This window comes from Lygodium microphyllum, chromosome 3 (assembly GCF_053477565.2).
Source record: "Lygodium microphyllum isolate KBCC chromosome 3, Lygodium_microphyllum_v1.1.10, whole genome shotgun sequence".
In the NCBI taxonomy this organism is placed as follows: Eukaryota; Viridiplantae; Streptophyta; class Polypodiopsida; order Schizaeales; family Lygodiaceae; genus Lygodium; species Lygodium microphyllum.
This window is the reverse complement of record NC_141137.1, coordinates 172,375,653-172,391,898: the sequence shown is the minus strand read 5'-3', so window position 1 is coordinate 172,391,898 and position 16,246 is coordinate 172,375,653. Positions and strand designations below refer to the sequence as shown.

At 40.7% G+C, this 16,246-nt stretch overlaps 1 protein-coding gene across 2 annotated transcripts in view; it reads left to right on the top strand.

The window, feature by feature from the left end:
- The first annotated feature begins 6,205 nt into the window (after positions 1–6,205).
- The window catches only part of NTRC (NADPH-dependent thioredoxin reductase C), a 36,125-nt gene continuing 26,084 nt past the window's right edge, over positions 6,206–16,246 (top strand). For both annotated transcript variants that reach the window (XR_015690372.1, XM_087675090.1), the window contains exon 1: positions 6,206–6,808. Coding sequence is in view for 1 of the 2 variants with exons in the window: in XM_087675090.1 (XP_087531216.1) it covers positions 6,391–6,808 (418 nt within the window). In the remaining variant the exon portion in view is untranslated. The remainder of the gene's footprint in view (positions 6,809–16,246) is intronic.

The window sequence follows — 16,246 nt, the reverse complement described above, 5'->3', positions numbered from 1 at the left end:
GGACCAATAAAAAGGACAATTGTCACCATGTCAAAAAAAAGTTTGAGTTTAGCTTAGAGGATTGCTCATTGAAAACCCCCCCCCCCCCCCCCCTTTTTGGGGTGAAGGGATGGAAAAGGGGAGACTTGAGAAGTAAGAGACGGGTTGCACTTAGAGTTAGTGGAGGGAGTGAAATTCTGCTCTCCCCACCCTTGGTTAGGCCCAAGTGTGTTCATGGAAAGTGGGGTAATCTAAATTCCCCATTGTGATATGCCCTAATCAAGCCATACTAAACTTTTTCATAATATATGTGTAAATAGTCTAGAAGTGATTTTTAAGTTGCTTTGATAGTGTGATAAAATTTGGTAATGGCAGATTTTTGGTCCAAATATTTCTGACATATAGGAACATGTATTGTCTTTGAGCTTAACTTGTGGCTAAATTGAGCAAAATTTAGTCGAAGGGTTGATAAGCTTTTGTTAATGAAAAATCATTTTTTTCAACAAAAAAATACGAAAACACGGTATCGTGTTGCTTTTTCCTTTCTTTTGTTATTTTTGTTAGGTTTTGCATAGGTATATTAGGTTTTTAGGATTTTATCCATTCTTTTCTGAGAAAATGTGTCCTTTAGAAAAAGCATTTTTCTAAGCATGTGAAGCCATTCATAAGATTGATCGATAGGCCATCATCTTCTTTTGTGAAATATGAGTGTGAGATTGTAAATGAGAATGAGGTTGTGAGTGACATTGAGAGCAAGATTATGATTACGATTGACCTCCTTCATGTACATGAATATAGGTCAAGAGTGGTTGGATGTATCGAGCTTCACATGATAGTATAGTTTTAAAATGCACCATTGGCTCTTATGCTCCTTTTAACCTTGTTATATATAAAATAGATTTTTCGTCTCTCCTCTTCTACTTTGCGATTCCCTATTTTTAGTTTGATATCATGTAGATTTTTCATACGATTGTGACCATTCATATTCCAAGTAGTATCAAAACGGTTCTAATCCATGATGATGGAAGCTTTGGAATACAAATAAAAAATATAAAGAACTTATCCAACCACTAGCACTAATTTTAAAAAAGAATGAAAGGTGGAGCAAGAGTGAACACAGAAGCAGAAGTAAGAAAGAAACAAGAGCTATGGAGGTTCAAGCAAAGAAGAGAGAGACTGGTGTGTGGGAACTCTAACAATTACAATGTGTGACCTACTTTCCCTTATTCTATTGTCATGTAAAGAGTAAAGAATAAAGTGATAGTGACAGGTGGTCGCCACCTATAATATATAGATGTGCGAATGATAAGTACAAGTAAATGTAGATGGCTAGGTAGAGGCAACCTTTAACCCCCAAAATCCTCCCACTTAAAGGTGAACGTGCTTGAGTGTGGAGAAGATAAGAAAAAAGTGGCAAAGTTCAATGCGTACATATAAGTATAATAGGATGAGGAATAGACATTATCTCATCCTATGCCCATTATCTTCCCAAGGACGGCATAACATTTCACTATAGTGAGCAAATTTGTAGGATTTTTATTAGTCGAGATCTTGAGAAGCTCTATTTGCTTGTCCTCAATCACCTCTCTCATGAAGTAATAACATACCTTAATGTACTTAGTCTTTGCATGAAATACTAGATTACATGCCAAGTGAATGGTACTCATCTTGTTCAAATGCAATGTAGGAGTCATAATCATACCAAGGTTTACTATCTAATGGCTTAATCATAGGGCCTCCTTGCAAGTCTCAATGCCTACAATGTACCTAGCCTTGATATCATCAACATATAACAACAAAATGATAAGGCTACCATTACTGGCCTTCTTTATATAAAGACACAGATCTATATCTCTATGGGAGTAACCCTGTGAATGCATAAATGCATCGAACTTATGATACCACTCCTTAGGGTGCTTGCTTAAGTCCATAAAGACTCTTCCTCAAGTTTCACACTAGGTGTTATTTTCCCTTTTCCTCAAAGCCCTTAGACAATTTCATATAAATGTTCTCATGCAAGTCCCTATAAAGGAAATACATTTTCACATCCATTTGATAGTACAAGTCTAGATCCATATGTGTAGCCAAGGCCAACAATACCAAGCCTAGGAAAGTCATCTTAACCACAAGAGATAATATCTCATCAATATCAATCCCCTTCACTTGCTTAAAACCCTTAGCAACCAATCTAGCCTTGTATGATGGCTTAGGGTGACTAGGGGTACCCTTCAACTTGTACACCTACTTGTATGGCAATGCATGTTTTCCATCGAGCAAAGATATCGAATCCTATGTATAGCTTTTTTGCAGTGAATTATACTCAAACTACATGGTCCTCTCCTGAGAATGACTATCACCTCTACGCATAGCCTCATCATGTGAGAGACTCACTAGTATCTCTCACCATGACATAATGCATAGAGAGATCAAAATAATCAAGAGTACATGAGGCTCCAACAAAGAGTCTTAAGATTGGTTGTGGGGCCTATATGGAACGTCCTCTCTATTTAACATCATGATCCTGCACAATATGAGGATCCTAGGCCACTGCACCATCAACGGAAGTTGAAGTAGGCTATCTAACTAGGGCTAGTTATACAATAATAGGAGGCTTCTCCTAAAAGGTCACCCTATGTATAGCAATTACTTGCTCTAGTCTTATATGCATATATTTCTCATGGAATATGACATGGAATATATGATTTTTTTCAAAATATGTAAATATATTTTTAAATCTATGTTATTGTATACATATGGTTTAGAGTATGTGGCAGTTAACTTACGCTTAATACCCCTCTCATCACAAAGTTGCTCAAATGCCTTAAAGACATATTTAATTCCATTGTCAAATCATGGGCGTTTCAACTAATGCCCAATTTGGTTCTCAACCATAACAAGAAGAAAGCACTCAAACATAGGTAGCACCTTTGATTTCTACTTAACCTTGAAAAAGTAAGAATGTGATATGTCCTAATAAAGCCATACATAACTTTTTTGTAATGTATGTGCAAATATTATTTAGAAGTGATTTTTAGGTAATTTTAAGAGCATGGATAAATTTTGGTAATGGTACATTTTAGTTAATTTTTTTTAACACTTATTAACATTTTTTATATTTGAGCTTAAATTGTGGTTAAACAGAGCGGAATTTGGTTGAAGTATGTCTCGCGAAGTTTGAAGAGGGCATCAAGGAGAACATTTTGTCCTCTCATAGACTCGGTTAAATTCCTCATAGTTTTGAAGATATGAGCATTCAAAAATTTTAAAAACTAAAAAAATAAATTGATTTAAAAAATAAAAAACATTATTGTGTTGCTTTTACTTTTTTTTGGGAGATTATTTTTGGGAATATTTGAATAGGTGTGCTAGTTTTGGGAGATTATATCTATTCATTTCTTGGAAAACATATCTTTTGAAAAAAGCTTCTTTCTAGGTGCGTGAAGCCATTAAGAAGACTAATCGAGATGGGGTATTATCTTCTTCTGTGAAATCTAAGATTGAAATTGTGAACGAGAATGAAAGTGCGAGTTAGGTTGAGAGTGAGATTGTGATTGGGATTGAGATCTTTTATGTAAATGAGTATAGCTCAAGGGTGGTCAAGTGGATCGGGCTCCATAACAACAGAGTACATGTTTTAAATGCATCGCTAACTCTGCTCCTTGTAGCTTTGCTATGCACAATACATATTTCCTTTTCTCTTCTCTTTTACTTTGTGATTCTCTACTTTTAGTCAAATATTGTGTTGATTTTTAATAAGATTGTTATGAACCATGTTTCACCCATTCACCTTACGAGCACTCCCTCAAAATGGGTGTGCTAGAGTAGGGTGAGGCACATCCTCTCTCTCTTGTTTGTTAAGCCGAGCATTAATGATAGACCACTTGTATATTCTCACAATGTGCAAACAATTTACACAGCATGTATCCCTATAAGTTCGGATACGATCAAAGTGTTTATATAATGAAAAAGCTCTAAAAGATAGTTGAGGCAAAAACCACTACAAAAGTGTCGAGGAAAAACTAGGTTGGCATGCGCAGCTCAATAAAGAAGTTTGAAGTTCTATATGCAGTTCTTGCATGTTTGTTATGTAGCAGTTTTACTGATGGTGTTTAGACATGAGTCGTGTTTTGAAGTGAAGTACATTTGTAGATATGTTTTTGCGTTGTTTAAATACTTGGAGAATGTCAAAAGGAGAATAAGTATGCATATGTAGTTCAAGTCACTAATCATGATTTCGAACATTCACATTTCTTTTGGTCGTAGGCGCCATGACCAAGTGGGAATAAGAACGGAAACACTATATTTTCCTAGGTGATATCTAGGTAGGGTGAGGTTCTTGGTGCAGGCAAGCCGCCCATCCTGAACATTGTTGTTCTTTCAATAAGACAATTATTCTTTTGTAATATGATGCATGCAAACTTGTGCCGATTGGCTCTTTGGAATGCATGTCATCAGCTTGGCTTGACTACATTTTGAGCAAACTGTAACATCTTTCATTCTTGTGATCTGCTTGGAGCATTGAATCGAATGGAGAGCTTTCATGATAGATCTCTATAATCATTTCGATGGATTGCTTGTTGAGGATGCAAAGCCCTATCCTTGGATGTGGATGTTTTGCTATAGCCATGTACTTCTGGATCAGAGGATTATGTAGCATGTTGAAAGCAAACACATCCGCAATATCAAATATAGTCAAGTCAAATCTAGTAGATGGTTGCAAAAGCAATCCATCATTCCAAGAGACTAGAGGGTTATTGAGAATGTATCGACCGTCCAAGGTTCCGTTTACAATTGCTCTTGTTATTTTGCAGATCGTGATGGATGTATCAATGATGCTAAATAGTTGAAGTTGTAACAGCTTTGTATTGAGAATTCGTTTTGTGTAGTCTAGTAAGAGTGACACCACGTATTTGTTTCTCTCTTTCTTCACAAGACATGGTCAGCATTTAGTTATCATCATGTTGACTCCATGTTGTTGGTATGCAAGGAGGAGAATAGTGCTTGACATAGCTATTGTAACTTGTATTTCTTTTGTAGATAGATCATTCTTTTGCGAGTTGACAGCATGATGTTGCATTGTGACTATACCACAGGATGCACAGATTGTTAGTCTTCCAATGATACTTTCACATTCTGTCACCCAAGATGATTTGAATTTTTCTATGTCGTACCAAGTTGTAGCAAATAGTTTTAGTGATGTTTTTCTAGAAGCCATAGTTTTCATTTTTCTAGAAGTCCTGAAGGATGCATTGTGACCTTGATTTTTTGTAATGTCCATTGATGCTGATGATGAGAACAATATGTTTTTATCATAAAATTGCAGTACACTTGTTCATAGAAAAACATACTATACTTCGTACTTTCATTAAAAAAAATGTAGTTTATTTTTTCGACATGCAATGATGACGATTTTTTATTATTAATAGTAATCTTACTAAAATAAATAAATACAAAAAATAAACAATAACAATAGTTCAAAAACTAAAAAAACTAAATGAAATGAAAAAACATGCTATATAGCATGTTGAAGAGGTGTCCCAAATCTATTTGTAATTAAATAATTATGGGAGAAGGTGCCATTCCCCCATCCATTCAAAATATCCAATTTGTTGAAGTTTTACATTTTCGTTTTTCTTAGTATGCTTGAAAGTTCGTTACGCTTTCATTTTTGCCATACATTCAAAGGATCGTTTTCTTTCGTTTTCATTTCACTACTATTTACTGATCCTAAGAAGAATGAATGATGAAGATTTGAATCTAACATTTTAGCTTGCAATTGCGATGACCGAGGAACTCACGCACGTGTCTCGACACACTTGTGTATGACCTTCCTCTCTCCTCAAATAAGAGACAAATTTAGTAATGAAGAGAACGGCCCATACCACTTAACTCTTCCCCTTTTATATAGGCTTAAGGCTTCCCAATATTCGAAGCTTTTCTTTAAGCTTTTGTAATTTACAAACTTGAAAAGCCTAAAAACTTTCAAACGTTTAAGCTTTTCTTCAAATTTGGGTGTAAGCTTATGTTTTCATTCTCTAACCCGAAAAACTAACAAAAAGGATAATTACTAAAACGTCAAATAGGTGCACCTGTGAAAATTCATAAGATGGCTGTGAGATTTCTCTCCAGAACAATGACGATGATGACAATAAAATAAAATAATACCAGGTTATTTTTAAAAAGAATTGGTGTCGGATATAAAGCACGAGAGTCCATTGTAGTTTCAGCCACAAGCTTGAGTGTTGCTGTTGACCACCTACAGGCTACGGGTAATTGCATTTCGGGGGCCCCGATAAACTAGAAGAAGAGAATATTGATAAGCAGCAGCGGAAGCATCGAGGGAGGGACGGAGCAAGACGCGCGCGAACACGAGAGACAGACGCACGTTGGTGCTGCCACGCTCACAGAGCCATGGCCGTTGCGGCCGCCACAACAGCCGCAGCAGCAGCTTGGGGATTCTCGAGACCTTCAGACAGCCTCTGCTCTTGCTCTTGCCATGAGTCCTCTTCCTCTCCATCCCCTTCCTCCGGCGGCTTACTTGGCAATTCCAGGCGGCCTTGTTACTACTCTTATTGCAATAGCAGCAGCAGTATCAGCAGACATATTTTCTTGAATTGGAGGTCCCTCAATCCTTACCATAGCAACAGCAGGATCAATAGTAACAGACATAGCAGCAACAGCAGCAGCGACGAACTTAAATTTAGTGGATCGTCGTTCTCTTCTCATGGTGCATTTGAGCAGCCAGTCTGGATTACTTCAAGACCTCAACATCAAAGGAAACTCCCGCAAGCTGTCATCGCCACTGAGGAGGCACCCAAAGTCGCCTCAGGTAGTACCTACGTTTACTTTAGTCTACAAGCCTGCCAAAGTTTTCTGATAACACAGGCTTAAACCAGTCAGAATTCAGTCCTGTTTCCCCATCGTGCATGACCCTGGAGTATCCGGGTGGACCGGTGTATTGATGCTCTGGCAGCCCTAAAATACATTGATTACGAGTGTCCACAAGGAGGAATGCATTAATTCTCATTAGGCTAGATAGTGAAGAACACGTCCGTGCCAGGATGCTTCTTGGGTGAGGTCCATATTCTATTAGTATTTGAAAGAATCTTGATTGGAAGGTGACCCGGGAATAAATTGGTAGCATTCCATGTCTTTTTTGTTCAGTGCCGCTCAGTGTTTAATTTGATGAACCTTTCATAGAGAACTGAAGTAGCCTTCTCAAGCAAATCATGCTAATGTTGAGAGATGACACACAACATTGCAACATTGGCACTTAGAGGCAAGCAGGTGCGTGTAGGTAGCTGAGTAATGGAATATCAAACACACAAAAGTTACCATGTCTGTTTGTCAATCAAGTTTGGATAACATTGGTCTAAGGTTGCAAAGTTCCGGGCTCTGTACATGACTCACCTAACCTTTTGTATAGGTCTAGTCTACCCTTTTGAAGCAAATCGTACTAAAGGAGAGAGTGAACAAACAACAGGCCATACAAAGCAGCATTGGCACATAGAGGCAAGTTGTGTCAGTTTGAGAGATACATGGCTTACAGTTCTCAAGGCACACAATTATAATTGTGTCAATCTGAGAGATACATGGCTTACGATGCTGAAGGCACATGATCATAACTTGATTGCCAAGAGGATAACTTTTTCATACTTGGATCAATGTGTAAAGACAATGGACCATGTGTCGATTATTGTCATTCTTAATCAGCTAGGTTTAGACAACATTGGTTTTGGGCTATGGATATTAAAAAGAAACAAACAACCGTTTTTGAAGTAACTCTTCTTGTTAGTTAGCATTCTCTCTCTCTCTCTCTCTCTCTCTCTCTCTCTCTCCTTTGAAGTAATTCTTCTTGTCAATTTGCATTCTCCTTCACAGATGCAAACATGCGCACACACTCAGCACAACTAGTATACCCTTCTAGACATAGGTTTGAGAAAATTCTAGGGTTTGTATAAAAACACAATGTATGGCAAGACACGATGACTAGATGGACTCAAAGAAAAAGGAGGAAGAGTGAATCAGAATGAGGACTCAATGAATGAACTGATGCTATAGAGGCATGTGATACAATTGGAGTATTCAAGGAGTGGAAGGCTGTCCAGCAGCCAGTCTTTGGGAGCGGGCTGAGGGATGCTAAAGGAAAGTGTTGTCCTTGGGAACGGGTCCCAAACACAGCAGACCATTGTAACTCGATGGTAGATGTGAGGTTGATGTCTCTGAGGCTGAGGAGTACACAAAATCAGCAAACACAGTAGTTCTCTGGAGCAGTCAATGGCTGAAACAGCTAAGATAACAACCTGGATATAGTTGTCCCCAGCAGCAGTTCCAGAACATCAAAAGACAATTATGTGGAGGCTATTAGGGAGGCCTCAGGCTAGAGCACTAGGCTGCCAAGCTGAAATGCGGCAGGGAAGACTGTTAAGAGCAGGCTGAATGTGTTGCTGGGCTGAGATGACATTGTCAGCAGCAGTTGTGAATAGCGGGATGATGTTGCTTAAGGAAGCAGGTCTAGTGCAGATGAAGACTGGATACCGGGGTGGCAGTTTTGAAGGTAAGATGAGGGTGTCGATGTGGTGAGTGTGCAGTGGAAACGAACAATGAACATGGAGTGAAAGAGAAGAAGGAGACGAGAAACACAGTGGAACGAAGGCACAAAACTGACAGACATCTGAATGATACAAGGCTGGTCTTAGTCAGCCCTTGCATGGAGTGTCAGTGAGGGTGCCAGACAGAGGCAGGAGGTGGAGAAGATGATGAGGAGGACTGGCACTGAAAATGAGAGACTGAATGAATGATGCAGTGAGCGGCACAGCCGCAATGTAATAAATGCTGCCGGTGTGCCCAATAAAATCCATTGTGCTGAAACAGGTTTCTGGGTGACAAATGCAAGGAAGGATCTCCACCTAAAGTGTTTGGGACAATGAACCAAATGACTGATGGATTAACACACAGTCAAAGATCCTAGTGTCCTCGTTTGACTCAGATTGAGGCTCCACAAGCAGGAGATGATCAAACATGGTACACATGACTGGTAACAGATGAAGGCTGATGCCAAACATGAGCTGGAAGGGTAGCACCCTTTTATAGAGTGTTTTTTGCCATTTGTCCTATTTAAAACTCTCAATTTTGTAAATTATATAATTTTGTTTGGAAATTTTTTTGGGCCTGGTTGAGATGCAAATGGATTTAGCCAATCACATGAGTTTATGTTCTAGGTTTACTCTATCAGCAAACATGTGTATGTCTGTCTTCTTTTTCATGTCTTGCTTGTGAGCCTTAGTCAAAGTTAGATGAGGATGTTAGGAGCTCTGACACTGCCGTTGCCTTCTATTCATCTATCCTAGACATTTTAGATGGAGGTCCTTCCCACCTTCTTGTAGGGCGGACAGTCTCCATGTGGCTGGGCAGACCTGGCAGCCATTTGAGGGTCTGCCGGCAGCATTTGGACATGTCCAACCTACATCAATTCAGGTCGGACACATTCTTGATCGTGGGCTATTTTTAATCTGCTGACTCCACCAAGCTCGTATCGATTTCAGTTCTCCAGCTTCCCTATCTTTGTCATCATCACTTGCCTCTGTTGGCACCCTCATTGATGTGTCTTGGCAGGATGGGGCTGACAATTGTAGCCTTGTCTATGTTCAGTCAGACTTGTTCCTTCATTTATACTATGTTTATCTTATCTTTATCTTCTCTTCTCACTCCGTGTTTTTCTTTTCCCTTGCACAGCCACATGGTATTATTTGCCAAGATGAGAGCTGGACATGACTGAATTGGAGCATCACCCTTGCTGTTTCTTGCTGTGACAAAATCAACAAAGTGCTGTGGAGCTGCATTTTCATCATGAAAGGGCATCGACCGCTGGGTTTCATTGTCAACAATTGTAACTCATGCAATAGTACTTCTTTTGCATGACTTGCAAATGTACATTGCATACTATTGATGTCTTCCATACATGCCTTGCAGATGTACATCACATCAAAATGTACATTCCATGTATTCCGTACATGTCTTTCAAATGTATAGTTTCAGAGCCTAGGTGTAAACCATACCATATCCATACAAACCCATAGTGACTAGTGCATTGAATAGTGATCCCAATGGCATAAATATTGTTAGCATACCGTACCTTGAATGCAAACCAAGTACATTTGAGATCCACTACATTGTCCATCATGAGGGGAGTGGAGGTGCAACCTTCCCCTTGAGCATCAGGCAATACGCTAGACGTTCTATGCTTTGCTGAGCCTAAAAGAGCTATTCCAAAATCGGCTCTAATTGAAACACATCAAGGTACAAGTTTATCATTGAGGATGATCTGCTAGGTCACCCTCCTCCATTCAATTGCATTCTTTCATAGGTGAAATGATGCTGAAGCTTCATCAAGAAGCATATGGAAACTTTTCCTCTTAACTTTACTTGCGTCGAAACCTCCACTAGGTTCTAGGCCTTTGTCTCTTTGGAGCGCACAGATCCTTGGAACTTTCATATTGCTGCAATTCTATCTTAACCAGCACGAAACCTCGGGCCAATATCTCTATACATGGTGATATGCATATTACCAGCCATACCTGGATATTTGGGCCTTCCACACTACGCATTGGTTGTTGCATACCATAAGGAGTTGTGCTGTACATCCTCGTATGTGGTCTCTAACCCACCATAGCATAGAAACTAGTGCCACTACCTAAGTACCCTAGTTGCCCCATCATTGCATGCATGCCTTGTTGTCCAAAAAGCATTGGATTGGCACTTCCAAGTTGGCCTTGCATGTGTATTAGTTGCCCCATTGGCATCATTTGCTCATGCTCATTACCCACATTTGGAACATCATGTTGCTGTATTGGCTTTTCCTTTGGTGCATCTTGCTATCCTAAAGCTTTTGAAGATGATTTTGTCTTCTTGCCTTTGCCACCCTCTTTTAAGGGGTTTAAAAAGCACATGAACTGAGGATCATTTACTGATTACACAAACATTTCAGCTGTTGTCCTTAGTTGATCTTTAAATTGGTCATCAAATTCCTTTTCCTTTTCTTGGGGTCATTAGCTTCAAGAGACCTAGAAGGGTCCACATTTTGGTCTAAACCAATATTGTCAGCTCGTCGTCCATTCTATGTGCCTTGTCCAGATTAGGCATTGCATTCCTCCCAATACTTTGTGAATTTTCAGATTGAGAGGCATCATCCTTGCTTGATCCCATCTCACTATTTGAAGACATGTTGTATGCTCAGTTTAATATAAATTCAGCACTAGAGCAAAGCTTTTGACCTTTAATCAGGTGCCTCATGCCCACAAAGTCAAGGGATTTGATGGTATCCCAGCGATGAAACCATTAAACGGGCATGCCCCCTCGGAGAGGGTGGTAATGATCTAATTAATCAATGATTACAAGTAATTAATTCACATAAATTGAAAAACTTTACTACTTTACTCTTGGATAATGGATAGTTTGTTGGCCCCAAAACATGCATTCATTGTGGTATTTCTTTAGCTTTTATTACAAGTGGATGGAGTACAACTGAGATTCTCTAATCTCCTCAGCTAATCCAATAAGCCCCAAATTTGAGCTGGGTTGGCTAGCCTTTTGAATCTCCTTGAAATTCTTTAATATCAATTACTGGAATTCAAGTCCTAGGTCTCAATTCTGAGAATGCATCTCGAGGTGGCTGTCAAACCCTAATTTTTATTGTAAATTGTTTACAGTAGAGATTGATCAAAATCTCCACCTTTGATGACTCAAGTGATTAGATTTTGTTGAGATAACTTGAGAAATAGTTGGAGGATGAGAGAGAGTTGTATAGAGAGAGATTTTAGAGGTTCATTGTGAGAAAGATTGAAAAACTACCGTTGCCCTGCTCAAATAGCCGTGGAAGCTATCAGCTACAACTTAGGATCACTAGAATGTCTGTTGGCCCCTCCTATATACAGTTGGCCACACAAGGACCTTGGACTGTTGTCATGTGTACTTGGAGGGCTCTAAATTGCCGTTCCTTGCTGTAGGACTTGTCCTTGGTGGTGGTTACAAATTGCATCTATAGCATCTCCTCTCTAACAACCTCCTTTTCTTCAGCCCCCAAAAACGTTTTTCCCACTTGCATGGACTAGTTTTGCCAAGTGGCAGCCTTCTAATTTCATTTTATAGCATTATCCAACTTATTGAGTTGATTTTTAAAAGAATATTTAATCTTAAAAATTAATATAATAAATATTCTAGTGCTCAAAAAATTAATTTCACCAAAGCCAATAATTAAATTGGCTAGAAGACAACCTTTTAATCACATTTTACAGCATTATTCATCTTATTAAATTAATTTTCTTTAGAATATTTAATTTAAAAAATTAATATAATAATTATTCTAGTGCTCAAAAATTAATTTTACCAACCAATAATTAAATTGGCTAGGCCAATTTGTCTTCCAAGTATTGTTGAGCAGTCATCAGTCCTTAATTGGTATAATTAATTAAGTAATGCCTAGTCTTTAATGTCATTGTTGACATTAGTGGCCAATAAATTGGTCTAGGTCAAAATTTGACATTGGGTACCACCTAGTACTGAGTGAGGTATAACTTAATACAACTTTTGCCTTTGGGACCAACTGATATCTCGGGATTCTGGGTCTTACATTGTAAAATAATTGACTTGTGGAAGCTAACTTTCCTTCTCAAATAGGGTGGTAATTCTTGATCAAGCACTTAATTATATCAATTAGTAAATAGACATAAATTGGAATATACACTTTACTTCATAATCTTGGACAATAAACACCTTGGTGGCCCCAAAATTGGTGCCTCTTTCGGTATTTCTTCAACTCTTGTCTAATGGATTGGGTATAAGCTGAGATTTCACAATCTCCTTGGCTGATCCAAAAGCCCCTTGCTATAGATTGAATTAGCAAATAAATTGGCCAAATTGCCCCTTGAATTTCACCTAGGACTTGCTTAAATTGGATTTCAATATGCCAAATGCTGCCCTAAATTCATAAGGGATGGATTGGCACCTGAAATCCCTAACAATATCACAAATTGCAGGTGCTGATTTTAATGTACGATGCCTTCTATCGATGGTACGGTTTTTGAGATGGTTACAAAATCTTAATTTTTGCAAAAGTTTAGGGTTTTTAGTAGAATATTGTGTCAGAGTGCAGCGATGCGAAAGCGTAGGACAAAGACTGAGAGAGAGTGAACAGAGAGAGGAGAGAGAGAGAAAAGGAGACAGTGTAACACATAAAATCTGCAGTGTAGTATGTTGTATATGAGTGCAGGAATATACACGGGTGCAGAGAAAATATCTGCGTGTATCTCCCCCTTGAGGACCTGGATCTCCGCCAGCTCGAGCACAGTCAATCTCAACAGACCAACTCTGACAGATCTCAAGATCAGAATAATGTATCAGAATGTGCCACAATCTGACTATAAATAGTTAGTCAGGAAATAATGCCTAGCAGCAGGTCGGCTGCATGCAACCGGCTACATAAAATAATGTAGAAAACTGTTTGAGTGTAGAATGAGCTGCCCGATTGTACTTGTGCCACGTGGCACCTGTCCGCCTTGCTGACGAGGCACCCTGCCGTACTCACTTGCTCTGTTGACATGGCACTCGGGCCGTACTGTTGTCCAAGAAATGACTCGCTAACACCCCCTCTCAGATTCTTGGACATGCCAAAAAACCGAGGGATCTGGAATGCTACCGAAGAAGAGCCTGGGGAAGTGCCTTCATGAACAAATCGGCAAGATTATCCTCCGTCTCATAGTACTCCACATCAATGGTCCCATCGAGAAGCCTCTCGAATGAAGTGATATTGGATCTCAATGTGCTTCGTCCGGGCATGGAATACAGGATTCCGTACCAAGGCAATGCAACTCTCATTGCCGCACCGTAGAAGAGTAGGACGAGTCTGGGGGCAGCCAAGCTCCTCCAACAATCACCGAAGCCACACGACCTCACATGTGGTGGAAGACGCAGCCCAATACTCTACCTCAGTAGAAGAAAGGGCTAGTATGGGCTGCTTCTTGCTACTTCAAGAGATAACACCTGTATCCAAGGTAAAACAGTAGCCTGTAGTAGATTACCGTTGGTCCACATCGCTAGCCTAATCCTAGTCGCTCCAACTTGCAAGAACAAGATCTGAAGTATCTGTACCTACTGGATAAGAAATCCCTAAGGCAGAGGCCCCTCTCAAATACCTAAGTATCCGCAAGGCAGCCTGCCAATGCACCTGTTTGGGTTCACTCATGAACCCCGCCAAAAGATCCACAGCAAAACAAAGATCAACACGAGTGTTGAGGAGCCAAATCAAGGATCCAATCAACTGACGATAGCGGGAAGCATCCGTCACAGGAGAATCGGAGTGGGAAGTGGCCTTCCAGTTCGGATCCATAGGAGTAGAAATGGTTCGACAAGTCTTCATCTCAAAAGTCACCAAGAGCTCCTGAAGGTATCGCCACTGAGAGACGAAAATCCCCCTTTGAGACTGATAAATCTCGTGACCCAAGAAGAAATGAAGAAGCCCCAAATCCGTCATCTCGAATGTCTGATGGAATGTGTCTTGGTCTGTCGGACCTTCTGTGCATGATCCCCTATCAGAATCAAATCATCAACATACAACACAAACAACACATGACCAACCTTGGAAGTGTGCGCATACAACTGCAGATCGGCCTGGGAGCGCTGATATCCTAACGTGGACTGAAGAAATGAGTTAATCTTCTCGTTCCATGCACGCGGAGCCTGCTTGAGGCCATAAAAGGCCTTCTTCAACTTGTAGACTTTCCCATCCGAGGATTCAAAGCCAGGAGGCTGCTCAACATAGATCTCCTCCTGCAAGTCACCATTGAGAAAGGTCGACTTCACATCCAATGGATAGACAGGCCATCTCCTATGGCCAGCCAAGGCAAGTCAACGCGAATAGTCGCCATACGAGCAGTGGTGGCTAAGGTATCAGGGAAGTCAATGCCTGGACACTGAGCAAAACCTTTAGCAACAGGGCGAGCCTTGGGTTTGGCCAAAGAACCATCGCTAAGGTACTTGGTCTTGAAGACCCACTTGACGCCAATCACCTTCTTGTGAGAGGGACAAGGCACAAGAGACCAAGTGCCATTCCTCTCAATAGCCTCTAGCTCGGCTTCCATAGCCTTCCGCCAAAGGTCAGATTGCAAAGCCTCCTTCACTAAAGTGGGCTCACGATCCTGCATAACATAGGTCATCAAACAATAGTTAGAGCAAACAAGCTCTGAAGAATGTGCTTGATTCCTCCGTGACCTCCGCGGTCCATTCTGTGGTTCCCACTCCTCAGGGACCTCGTGAATCCTTGAATCTCGGAGTGTGTCAGGGACTCAATGAGGAGGAGGCTGGACTTCTCCCCGTCGCTCGCCATCTATTGAAGACTCGGGAACATCCATCGGCAGAAGCTCCATTGGAGTGGCCGGTGGATGAGAAGACTCTCAATTAGAAGAAGAATCTCCATCGAAAGGCTCGGGCTCCAAAGGAACTGTCTCGAGAGCCCAACTCTCCCCTGGATCTCCAAGGACGGGGTGCTTCTCACCCCCCTTTGTGGCTGGAACGTCCACAAACCACACATCTCGGCTCGTGTAGACATCCCGCTTGATGGGATCAAACAGACGATAACCTTGGGAGTGAGAGTTGTAGCCAACAAAAACCTGTCGTCGGGAAGCGGCCTCGAAGTTGTCACACTGTGTCTTCGGAATGTGCACTTAGGCGTCACTCCCAAAGATCGTGAAATACGAGACATCTGGCTTAGTCCCAAAGTAAGCCTCAAAAGGTGTCATCCTGTCAACAGCTGAAGTGGGAGATCAATTGAGGATGTGAACTGTGGTAGCCATCGCCTCGGCCCACAGAAACTGAGGTGTCTGTCGGTGCTCCATCCTGGTGTGTGCCATCTCGATCATTCGGTTCTTCCGCTTCAAAATGCCATTCTCTTGAGGAGTGTTGGTGTTAGCAAACTCTTGGTGAATGCCCCTATCTGCACAAAAACCTGCAAACTCAATAGACATAAATTCACCGCTCTTGTTCGAATGCAAGGTTTTCAGTCACCTGCCAAATCGGTTCTCCTCGAAGAGAAGCCAATCCTTGAAGTGAGAGAAAGCCTCCGACTTCAATGTCAAGAAATAGGCCCATGTCATCTTGCTGTAGTCATCTACGATCAACATGAAGGTCCTCATCGGGTCACAAAGATCCGTAGATACAAGCTCCATAGGTGAAGTAGACTGCCGCGAAGCTTTGTTGGGAATCGCATCCTGATGCA